We start from the raw sequence: 12,774 nt of genomic DNA on the forward strand, positions 1-12,774 counted from the left end.
ACATAGTACAAGTTGAGAAATCCCGAAATGCTCCTCTAGGACAGAACCAGCTTCAGATTCTTGAATGTCCTACCCCAGTATGAACTAAACCAGAGCTGCTTACACTGTCTTTAAGTAAAAGATTGGCTTCATACTTAGAGGCTTTCCCTTGTAATCTCCAGGTCAATAATATTATGTGTTAAATGTTTAGCTGAACCTAGTATGTCTGCACATAAAATCTGATGTTACACTGGAGGAAATAAGTTACATTTTCCAACTCCTGATTTTACATTTATTTTAATTATTTAACTAGGTAATTAAAGAAATTTTACCCAGATAAAGTTTGGGGTTTTCTTTAAGTAATGGACATTAATTTTAAGTAGAATCTTGAAAGGTAAGACAAATTTTTCTGAAACACAAAATAAATAGTTTTCATAGATTTTGACAAGAATGAGTTTTGTTTTCTGCACTCTAGGATATTCACCTTGCCAAGCGCTTTTATGACATGGCAGCCGAAGCTAGCCCAGATGCACAAGTACCTGTGTTCCTTGCACTCTGCAAATTAGGTGTCGTCTATTTCTTACAGTACATACGGGAAGCAAATGTAAGTGAGCTGTGTGTCTTGGTCAAAAACTACAAATTATATCATCTTCTCAGGCTTAGAGGGTAAAAGCTGGGAGCACAGGCTCTCTCTTTCCTCATAGTGAAGTGTAAATGAATTCATCAAGCGGGGTAAGCTGTGCGCTAGGCAGTCAACCCAATTTTCAAGTGGCATTTCTCAGTGTTCTTTGCACAAAAGCACTTGTCATTGATGCAGGTAATTTTGGGTTCAGGCAAAACAGAGACTTAGCTGGTGACACTTTAAAACAGTAATAAACGTTAAGTCAGACGAGTACCTGGCAGCAACTCAAACCAATGCCCTAAGAAGAAAAAGCTGGAGGGCAAGCCTGAGAGATGAGTTACTGTGCTTCTGATTGTTCCAATAGTGCAACAGATGTTAACCATGCCCACAGAGCTTCTTGTCTGATGTAGCCTGGACTGCTTAGATGGCCTATCTAAAAATGAATGATTAGAAAGTCAGACAGATGAAAAAGACACAAAATCCTCCAGGAAACATTGTCATTTCCTGTAATTTTTTTTTCTTGAAAATCTAACTGCTGTGCCTACAAATATGTATTACAGGAGCTTTTGGGACATAATTTTGCAAAATCTCATAGACTAAGAATCTAACTTGCAAGTTCAAACTTACAGGTTATAAGAAATAATGTACATTTTACTTAAAATATAACCAAAAAGAGGTGTTTGTTCAGAGAATGGATACCTGGTCCTGTTGTCTTTAGTTACATGGGAGAAGCAGAGCTGTTCAGCTGGCCTGCTGTCACTGTGGACAACTTAGAGTTATGCCAGGATTTAGATGGTTTTGGAGGTTCTTTTATTGTTGCAGGGATCCTTTCAAAAATCTACTATGAGAAATAGCTGGAAATTGCTGCATTAGATTTCTGACGAAAAAAAAAAGTGGTTAGACATCTGATGTGGTCAGCTGTTAGGAAACAGTAGCTAAGTTCTTGAGACACACCATTCTGGGCTTCAGTTAAAGAAGGGTCTAAGTGTCCTAAATGTTCTTAAGGTCCCATGCTTATCTCTAATAACTACTTTCAGAGTTCTTTCACTGACATTGAAGTGATAATGCTTTTTATGTTCTCATTAAGATTCGAGATCTCTTCGCACAACTGGATATGGACCAGCTTTTGGGACCTGAGTGGGACCTTTACCTCATGACCATCATTGCACTGCTTTTGGGTACAGTCATAGCTTACAGGCAGAGACAGCACCAGGACATGCCAGTACCCAGGCCTCCAGGGCCACGGCCAGCCCCTCCCCAGCAGGAAGGACCACCAGAGCAGCAACCACCACAGTAGCAGCCACACACCCACTGGGTCCCTGACCACTAGGGAGCTGCTTGCTGAACACTTGCATTTGATGTAGGGCTCTGGACGGTGGCCGCCGTCTGGAAGAGGCATGAGGAAATGTTGAATCCCAGAAGCTGCTTAGAACCTGCTGCCTTCCTTTTCAGGGATGAATAGCTCTCACCGGAGCTACGGTGAATGTTTGTTTCAGTGCCATATGGAATGACAACTCTCAGTGGCTTTCCTCTTTTTCCTCTTTTTCTCTTTCTTCTGGAAACATATACAAGATACTCAAGTCATGTCTACTGTACCCATCTGTTTTCCTGAGAGAGTCCTTTTGTCATCCTGTCAATGTGTGTGAGTTCTTGCATCAGTGTCTTTTAAGGTCCTAAGCATTGACAACCTGGGAAAACCCAGTTAGTTGCAAGTTTAACCGCAAAAAACATGCTTACGTCTGAGACTAGAACTTGCCTTTAAGTCAGAAACAAAACAAGCCAAGCAGGACGTCTTCAGGGTGTTTGGGAAGTGCAGTGACTGGTAAAGTTTGCCAGTCTACATACGAGTACATATATTTGGCACTTTGTATTTTGAAAGGGATTATTGAGAGATTTCCTGTACTGGCGACTGTGACACTTCATAGCAAACTTCTCTTCCTCAAAGACTGAAAGGCTTTGCTAAAGAATTTTTTGTGCACTTCATTTCCTTGGAATAGAAGTAAAATTCAGTGAACTGACTCCTTGCACTCACATATGAATTTGCCCCAACTACTCAGTATGATTTGCTTGTTTGTTTGAGTATACAGAGTAGTCCAGAAGCCAGAGGATGGACTAAGTGGAGAAATCAGAAAACAGTCTTACCCGACTTGAGGTGAGATCTGAGACGCACCTACAGGTTGATGCATTGGTTCCCAGGATTCGTTTTACTTTGCATTTCTTACTGCACAGAGAACAGATAACCCCCCAAAGTCTTCAACTATAAAGTTCTGTTGCCAAGATACGGCACGCAGAAATACTAACACTCATATAATTGAGGATGGGTTCGACCCAGTGCATGGCAGAAACCAAGGCCTGGGTGTACTGTTCTGTAGGCTGTGATAGCCTTCTATTACAATAGTTTTTTGTGCCTGAAGAAAGTCAGACACTTGCTTAGCTGTCAGACACCACCCTTCTGCTGTAAGCTCTAGGAAATTACAGCTGTTACACTTCAGCATCACTTGCTTAAATAAGATAACAATAAACAACAGAAATTTCGAGCTTCATGTAAGCAGCCATACGAAAGAATAAAGGCCAGAACTGAACATGTAGTTTCTTTAGTCATCAGATGGTAGTATTCAGCAGCCAGCACCCAATAGGCGAGCTCACACCAGCCTGTTCATATTCACCTTTACACTGTGTTCCATCATCCCTGTCTGCAATGAAACTTGAGTTTATCACTTGTGGAGTTTGTAAAGCCTTGGGTTTGAATGTTGGGATTGTAATCAGAACTCAATTTTGTTCATCTGTAATGAACATGAAGACTTTAAATGTGAAGTGGTGTACCTTTGTGTGTGCTTACAGTATTACGGAAAACCTGATAAGCAAACTTTTCTCCCAGATATTTGCTTCCAAATTTGAAGAGATGGCCACATAAAAAGCTGATCTTTGAGAGGCAGCAAGTGTTCCTCTCAAAAATGTAATGTTGCTTTGGGCAGCACCTGTAAATAGTAAGGCTTATTCTGTGTTTTGTGCTTGAAGATTAGATTGTGAGTGGTACAGTAAATAGGGGCCTTCATTGCTGCCTCTTCTCCCAGTCCAACTCTCAGCCCATTAAGTATCATCCACCGCTGTAGAATGCCGTGGATTCTTCTTCATGTAGAAGGCACTGTTTTCAATTATTTAGAGGAAGTGGACACGGTGGTATATACCTTAGCCCCAGACCATTGGGGGACAGAGGGAGGAGGATCACTGTAGACCAGGATTTTAAGACCAGTTTACGCAGCAAAACAAGACCTAGTCTAAAAATAAATGAAAATTTGGGAAACTCTAAGATGCCTATGGCTTCTATGGTTTTCCTGTACCATCCACCTAACATCTCCTTGGACAGCAGCATTTTTGTGTCCATCTTTCCTTCCCACAGAGAGTACTCGGAGAAAGTATTTCTTAAATTAGCATACACTACCTACAGTTGTATGGGACAATATGTTCTCCATGTAGCAGACTCAACCCTTGCAGTCTTTTTTACTGCCACTACTGCAGATGCCCTTCCCTTGGCTTGTTAGCATCTGCTCTTCCCAGCATCTGCTCTTTCCAGCCTGGGTTGTTGGCTCCCAGGAATCTGGATAGCATGTTTAAAATAATTCAGTTCTTAACGGCTTCTTTCAAAGGTCAAAATGCTTTGCTCCTGTTCTCTACTGTTCATGGGACATGGTACCAAAGCAAATAGGAATTGGGTTTGGTGTTTCTCTTAAAAATAATGCACATACTTACTAATGGCATCCATTTGAATAAAGTGGCAATAAAGCTAGTTAATGTCAATGACATTAAGCCAACTCCGGGATTCAGGAGTTTTAGCATTAGGATTTAGATTTACCAGATAGAGTGTGGCTTCCTTGCTCCCTGTAGGCCATCCCTACTGCTGCCTTTGGTGGTCTGTCTTGCAGCCTACAAAAGGCTCTCTGTTCGCCTCTGTCCTCCTGTGCTTCTACCCCTTTGGGTAGCCAACTATTTCAGAGTCTCAAGACCACGAGTTTTACTTCTGTGGTGTTTTACAAAGGTGGAGTTTTTGTTTTTGAAGTTTTTGTTACTGATTTGTGGGTTTTCTTGGTTACAAGCTAATAGCATAGAAAAAAAAAGTCAATCAAAGGCTATTTTTTTTTTCAAAATTCATTAACACCTAAACCAGGTTAATGTAAAAGTGTAAGTCCTAAATCTTGATATTCCTGAAGGTTTGTTATTCTTCTGTAGGTAAGTTCTGAACATTTTACTACTTGCCTGTCATGTCTCTACATGGAGAAGCACTAGAGGCCTCCAGAGATCTGGTGACAAGCCCATGGCAGTGTGTCCTATACACAAAATTTGTTTGTGTATAGGAAACAAATTTGTTTGACTGGTTGCTTGGGTTTTCTCTCCCTTATCTGCTATTCATGTTTGCTCTGTAGTGCTTAGGAGCATGAGGGCTCCAAATGCAGACCTCAACTCCTCGTGTGTGACATTTGCACCAGTGTCTAATTACATCTGAGAAAGTTTCCTTTCCAGGGGTTTGGAATAACACCTCACATGTGCATTTCAAAACAAGATGCTTCCCATGACCCGCCTTCCCTGCCAGGAAAAGCAGGCTAGTAGTTACTTTAGCAACTGGTATTTGAAAGTGATTCTAAAGTGTATTATGCAATATTATGACCTAGAGATATGCAAGAAATAACCAGAGCAAAAGAAAACTATTTTGTGCAAGAAAGTTTTCATCAGTTATTGCTCAGATATGAGAGAAAATATTCCTGGGTGCTGTAATGTCTGGTTTTTAAATAGGTAATGTTGTTTGAAAAAGAAGCTAAGTAAGTGTCTCCACCCACTAGGGATTTCAAGAAAATTTGAAATAACCCCATATACCAATGATTTGTATCTTAAAGAGACTGTTTACACATTTAAAAAAAAATATTGTGTGCATAAGAAGGGTCCTTTGGTTATGTGCAGGGAGCCATTCAGATGCTCTGTCTTTACTATTTATTGATGAACAATCTGACACTATTCCTTCTTTATTTAAATAACAATATTGATATGATCAAAGTATGACCACTATAAATATTGAGGGAAGTTTTTAGAGCATAAGCTGGCATTGTAGAGGAACACCATACTAGACGTTTTGTAAATTTATTTTGTATTTAATGGAATGCAGTATAAAGGCTGGTGAAGTGTATTATAATTGTGTAAACAAATCCTGTTAATAGAGAGATGTACAGATTCGTTTTGTACTGTATCTTGAAACTTGTGAAATAAAGATCCCACCTCTGGTTATCTCTTTGTGTGCCATGCCCAAAGGCCTTTCCATTCACTTTTAACCTGGAAGGGTCAAGTCAACACTTTAGTGAACCTTTTTTGAAATTCAGAAACAAAATTCTAGAATGCATTCATCTGCGGAAATTGGAATCTGCCTTTCAGATTCCATGAATTAATTGAACATTGTCCTGGGGAGGATATGAATTTTCCAGGAAGTGATAACTATTTGTGGACTCTGTGGCGCTTAACCTCAATCTGCCAGAGATGTCTGGAGTAAGCACACCTCTGTTTAGACCGATTACACTATAACTTACCAATGTGTGTGTGCACGTTCATCCCTGGGTTTAAGAGGGCTTGCAGAGACACAGATACAGCACAAGAAAGCCTGTTTAAAATACGGTCTAAAAGGGGAGGGACAAAAACATTAGCCGAGAGAGTATGCTTTACACAGAGTCCTAGCCAGTGTCTAAGGGTGTGTCAGTGGGAGAGTGCTTAACCATCCTCAGGAAAAAAAGCAAGCAAGCTTGTAGAGAGCTGTAGGTTTGTCCCTCAGCACCCTAGCAGCAACTCAGAGGAAATGAAAGCAAAACGGTCCAGCTTAGCACATCAGATCCTTGGGTAAGAAGTCTGGATAATACAGGCTGCCACATGTTAATAAACGGATCTCAACTGTTACTCCAAAGAACACAGCTACCCGAGATGGCTAGAAAAGTGATGCTAGCGACATCAAGCAGTCTGCCAGCTCAGCCGGGAAATAAGTACTGAGGCTGTCACAGCTCCTCCCCTAAGTTACATTGAATATACCACCTTGGACGTTGGCTGATGCTAAGCTGTCCCAGACTTGCCATAGCCTTGTCCACTGTATCCTCTTCTGAGCAGTGCATGAACTACATTCAATTTTAAAAATAGAAACCATTTCCGTAGTAGAAACTGAAAAAAAAAAAAAAAAGCAGAAGGAAACATTGTTATTTTTGATTTTTCATGAATATAAGAAGTAAAAGAAAAATTCTTCAGAACCCAGGAGTCCAAGAGGACATGTTCCTGGACTAACTACAACTTAAAAAGTTGGCAGATTAAATATAAGTGGATCCTGAAAATGCTACCAAACTGGTAATACTTTGTTAATGTTTCATTTTGGACAAACCTGACCTTCCTAAGGCCAAGTTGTGGTTCTCTGGATTAATTTTATTGAAATATAACAATATTAAAAGACTAAGTGTGGTAATGCACACCTTAAATCACTGCCCTCAGAGACAGATCTGAGTTCAAGGCTAGCCTGGTCTACACAGCAAGTTTTAGGACAGCCAGGGATACAAAGAGAGACTCTGTCTCAAAAAATAAATGAAAGAATGAAGAAAAACATATATAACATACATATAAAACATATATGACATGGTGTTGATGCCGAAGTCTATACTAAGCTTTATTTTTTTTTAATGCAGGCTTTCTCATGTGAATTAAGTAGCATGTGGTCAGTTAGTTACCTCAGCTTTGAATATCCATGCTGCTCACGGCTCAACCCTGTCTCTTTTTTTTTTTTTCCTTCGTTCTGCCTCCCAATAGAACCAGCCTCTCATTAAGAAGGATTTTTCCTAAGTCTTATAAGTACTGGGAGAGCCACAAAGCCCAAGACTCTGAACGTGGAAAATGAAGGTGTCACTGTTTTACATGATTCAATATTTCAGTGCGAATAGAAACCATTCTTGGAAGCCAATCTATTTTGAGCTGTGCAAATGCAGCTGTGAGTTTCAGAATTTACCCATCTGGGTTTCCCACTTCCCAGCACACATATCACCACCCCAGCCCCCGCCCCATGGCCTTGTCCATTCTGTACTTTTCCTAACAAAATTGGATGCATTGGGTGCTTTGTTGTAATGTATACACACTAATATATACAGCCTTCTAGCTGGCCTTGTCGTTTTTCAACTCGGAGAACAGTTGTTCTGGCATTCTGCACACATGCTATTTATTTTCTTTCGCTTGCTATTTAAACAGTGTTGTTTGGTAACATCTTACACAGTACATGCAAATTTCCGTCTTACAGAAACGATTGAAAATAGCACACTATTTCCCTATAACCCCATTTTGGCACAAACTAAACTAAATGGAACTCTCCAGGGTGGAGCTACAAACAGCTGCTTCTGTTCATTTGAAGAGGTCCACGCTTTGATTAGTTAGTATCTATTTCATCACCCACTTGAGACTTAAAAGTAATTAAACCATCATAACGGGACTGACATTTTGTATACTTGGGTTGGCCAAACCAAGGAAGAATCTTGTAGGTGTCACCAGATATGACATGGTAAGTTATGGTCAGGAGGTGTTTGCCTTAGAATACAGAGACAGAGGAAATGCCACAAGCAGGAAGAAGACGCCAGCATTGACTGCAGAACAGCTGGTTGCTACCTTCGGCCCGTTAGCTTCATTAAGCAGTTTTTTCACTGTCACCGTTCTGAACCACTGAGAGATCTGTGAGGGAGGGATGAGACACAACCCCCATGGCCTCCAATTGCATTCCCATCTACTCCTCCCACCCGTACCAAGTGGCTTCATGCAGTGATTCTCAAGCTGGTGGTAGAGCAGCCCTTTCTGGGGGTTGCCTAAGGTGTCAGAAAACACAGGTATTTACATTATGATTAATAACAGTAGTAAAATTACAATTAGGAAGGAACAACAAAACTTGGGGTCACCACAACGTGAGGAACTGTATTAAAGAATCGCAGCATTAGGAAGGTTGAGAACCAGCGGCTTAATGGAAAAGGTTAGTAGTCACTAACTGAATGACCCTCAAGTGTACAGAAAGGGAAGGAAGCCATGGTAAGGAGGAAGAGTTTGGGGGCAAATGCCTAGATGGCCTTGGGCAAGCCACTCCACATGGATCCCACAGGCATCATGTGACTGGTGAGTTGGTGGGAGGATGCTATTAAGAGACCTAAAATGCCAGAAGTGACTTTATGGCAGACACTAAAAGGGTTAACCCCCAATAATAAACAAAGTTTCCCCTTGCGCTAAAAAGGTCAGTCTTAAGTTTTCAGTTTTGTCCTTCATTCAGCAAGGCACTGAAATAAATTTGAAGAAGGGTCTGTATGAAAGAATAAATTGAAAATGGCTCTTGCCCTCCAAGAGACATCTTCGCCACTGACTGAACACAAAGAAGCAGTGCTTCGCAGGCCTTACTGAATTGTAAATACTCCATGATGCCAGTCTCATTGGCATCATTCTAACAGATGAAGAAGCAATCGTCTAAAAGGCTGAGCAACTTGGGATTACTCACCTGCTGCTATTCATAACACTCAAATGCAAACGAAAGACATTCCTGGCTCTAAAACCTGAGTTCTTACACTATTGTGCTATGCCATGCCCTTAATGCACTGTGGTAAGATCTGTAATGGTGATGTGGACAAGCCCTATGGGGAACAGGAAAGAGTAATGGCGAAAAGTGCAGCATCTGTCCCCTTCTGTGTCAACCTGTCCATACTGCATGCTCTTCTGTTTTTACCATGTGCTGTTGAAATAGTGTATCTGGTGTCATGCTGTGACTACAAGCATGACAGGCATCTGGGGTTTTGTGAAGGTCACACATTTCTGCTCCACCATGTCTACGGCTGGGTAAAATCACTTAAATGGCTAAAGGAGCCTTGTGATCAGGACCTACACCTCTTCCCCTATCACTGACCCCTATGACTGAGACCAGAATAAACAAGGTACCTCGTACACTTACATGCTTGGAATCCTGGGCTAGCCTGACCAAAACATCTGGGGCCTGGCCAGTATCTCTATCTAGAGAGAAAGAATAGTCTCGAAGCAAACATCCCAAGAGCTCAAGTGGAGAGAGCTGCAAACCATTTTGGAATGCTGCAGCAGCAGCCATATACTCACACTTGATAAGTTATCATGCCTATAAGCAATGTTTGACTTCTGGATAGCTTCTCTATAAGTAACTTGTGCTCTTCAAGGTGGGAATGCAAGGAGAAGACCATGAATCAAACAGCAGCCCCTTCCTTAGGACTTCAACAGTGGCCTTCAGCAACTTCTCACGCCCAACCTGATCCCCTGGTACCAACTTCCAGGGGATTCTGATGGAACTGTCACCTGTCCAGTTTTTCTATAGATTTGGATCACCGGATCCATTATTAAAAATCTGAGCTACTAAAAAGGATTAATGGAACCAAAGAATGTGGAGGTGTGGGGGAAGGGATGTGTGTGTGTGTGTGTGTGTGTGTGTGTGTGTGTGTGTGTGTGTGTACTCAGTGCCTGATGTGGCTGCTTCAGTTCTTCTGGCCTTTCTTTAAAGGCTTCATGAGGGCTCTCTGCCCTTGGCTACTCTCCTCCTCCTGTATCTGCTTAGACTCCACTGGGTCCACATGAATTCAGGCTCATCTGTTATGCAGCCCTGTGTGTTACTTTGATAGCCCTTCTTATCATTGATTACAGTATTTGCCTGTCTTACTCTCTCAGCTTGTGTATCCCATGACAGGCACCAGTCTGTCTTATTCACCAGCATGGGTCCAGAGCTTGGCACAATGCCCAACATGCAAATCAATTTGTTTCATGAGTGGATTAGCAGATGGATGTTCCAGTAAAAAGAACACAGAGAAGGCTGGTCGCATTCCAGAGTCTGCTCTTGGGAGAAAGTGAGGACATGCCAATGGACTTTTAACAGTTTGTATGAGACTTCCCTGAACTCTTTTCCAAGAAGGATGGAGCTATCCCTCCTGAGAAACCAGCTTAGAAAGGGGGCAAGTAGTCCTCATCACTTGGAGGGAGGGCATGCAAAGAATCACACATACACACACACACACACACACACACACACATACACACCACACGGGCTGTGTTCTAGAAATAGAAATAGAAGGCTTTACATTCAATTTGGCCCAGTGAAGTGAGAAAGCCCTTCCCAAATTAGAAAGGGGAAGCTCAGAATACTTAGAACATCACTGAAAAAAAAATAAAATAAAATAAAATAAAATAAAATAAAATAAAATAAACACCCTGCCCTCTTTAGCTCTGCTGTGCCAATCCCATTCAATGTTACCTGAGTGCTCATTACCTCCAAGCCTGTGCCAAAAAGGCAACGTAACCAGGGCTGACAGGGGTGTGAATGCTACCAGGAGATGCTGCCTTCACACAGATATATGCTAACTCACACAGAACAAGGCCCTTCCACACATATCTTTCTTTACTCAGGAAGTCTGGGTATCATAAAGATGAAAAACTTGCCTGGAATATAGGTAGGCCCTTTATTTTCTCAAAAGCGCTATCAAGTAGGTAAAATGCCATTAAAAACTAGCAAGTATTCAGTAACTACTGATCGCTAAAAATTGTCTGGTTGGTTGGTTGGTTGGTTGGTTGGTTGGTTGGTTGGTTGGTTGGTTGGTTGGTTGGTTTTGAAGGATTCTGTGGCTACAGCAGTTACACAGCCGTCTTCATTCTGGGGGACGTGGTTATGTAGAAAGAACAGCGATGGAGAGGACAGAGTCCGCAGTGCAAACAGCCTCCTTTTACCCACCGGCAACATTGCTTCTCTCTAAGCTAAACAGTAAGCTGTGCTCAGCTACCATGTACGTGTCTGCCAGGCACGTCCAAACTACGCCCCATTGATTGCCACGTGCACCAAAGACGGCAATGGATGCAACCTGACGGAAAATCGTAAATTCACTTACAGCACTGAGATTGTTTATGTAGCTACTCAGTTGTGCAGTCCTCCAATGTGAACTTTGCAGGTGATAACGCCACGCTGCTGCCTACGTCAAAAGACTGAATGTGCCCGTTACGGGTGTGAGCTCTTGTGTGTTCGTGTTGTCGACCACGTATCTGACATTGTTTTAAATCTGGACCTATCAGTTCCTCTCCAGGTAAAGAAAACAAAACCAACCACGGGGCTATCTGGGCAGAAGAATGGAACTACTCAGGGTGGGGATGGGGTCAAGGGGCATGGGGGACAATGGAGAAGTGGATGAATGAGAACAAAATAGAAAGAGGCGTGTATATGAAAGTATCACAACGAAACCAATTACTTTGCAAGCCATTGTAATCCTCTGGAAAACATGGGTGTAGTTTCCGACATCTCCGCTAGAGGGCACCAAAGTGCCACACCTGAAAAAAGTTGCGTTATTAAAAAAAAAAAAGTTTTCCATTATTTTTTTCAGAATACTTTTCTGAGAAAAGATGAAGCCTGAGGTCGGGTGCTCCTCGCAAGACTATAACTACAGCTTCTAAAAGCATCAGCAGGGCCTCTGCCTGGCATCATCAGCGCGGCCCCATTACATGTACCCTCTCTATCGCCTTTGTTTTGTGCATAATACTAAAGTTGCCAAGAACAGGTGTCACCTGACATCAACCAAGGAGCCATCTGGTCTACCCAGCTCCTGGGCGCAACAATGACCTCAAGGGCTTTGCATTCTTTCCCATGGGTCTCCGCCAGCAGCTTCCACCGAGACCCTCCTTCGGCATCTACCAAGCTGTTCCTTCCACAACCTTGTGAAGCCGGAAGAGTAGAGAGGATCAAGCATTTGGTGTGGAAAACCGTGACTCCAGCTGTAGATAATTTAGAGATGGGCTCAGGGAGGGGAGGGGTGTCTGTTAGAGACTGTTTCCCTAGTGAGGCTCTCCAAAGGGCTCTGGCTCCGTTTCTGCGTCCTCTGAGGTGAGGCTGCTCACACACTGGCAGCCCCGCCCTTCCCTCTGCTGGCTTTATCACACCTGCTCCCCTTTCCTCTTAGGTCACTGAGCCTCGCTGGCTTCTATGAGCTTCTGGACTGTTGTCGGGAAGACGGCCTCTTGCTGACGAAGGGACTGCACCACTTCATTACGCCGTGTGTGCTTTGTCTCCTCGGTCCTGGTGAGTTGTGTCATCCTTCTTTGTTCTTTTTGTCTGTCTGTCTGTCTGTTTTCGAGACAGGCTTTCTCTGTGT

The 12,774-nt window shown here is 42.4% G+C and overlaps 1 protein-coding gene across 3 annotated transcripts in view; it reads left to right on the forward strand.

Moving 5' to 3' along the window:
- Sel1l (SEL1L adaptor subunit of ERAD E3 ubiquitin ligase) overlaps positions 1–5,875 on the forward strand; it is a 44,679-nt gene extending 38,804 nt beyond the window's left edge. For all 3 annotated transcript variants that reach the window (XM_055592843.1, XM_055592841.1, XM_055592842.1), the window contains 2 exons: positions 455–583; positions 1,689–5,875. In XM_055592843.1, coding sequence (XP_055448818.1) covers positions 455–583; positions 1,689–1,898 — 339 coding nt within the window. In that variant the 3' untranslated portion in view covers positions 1,899–5,875. The remainder of the gene's footprint in view (positions 1–454; positions 584–1,688) is intronic.
- The last annotated feature ends 6,899 nt before the right edge of the window (positions 5,876–12,774 follow it).

The sequence above is a fragment of the Psammomys obesus genome, unplaced genomic scaffold (genome assembly GCF_907164565.1).
Source record: "Psammomys obesus unplaced genomic scaffold, mPsaObe1.curated_primary_1811, whole genome shotgun sequence".
Lineage (NCBI taxonomy): Eukaryota > Metazoa > Chordata > Mammalia > Rodentia > Muridae > Psammomys > Psammomys obesus.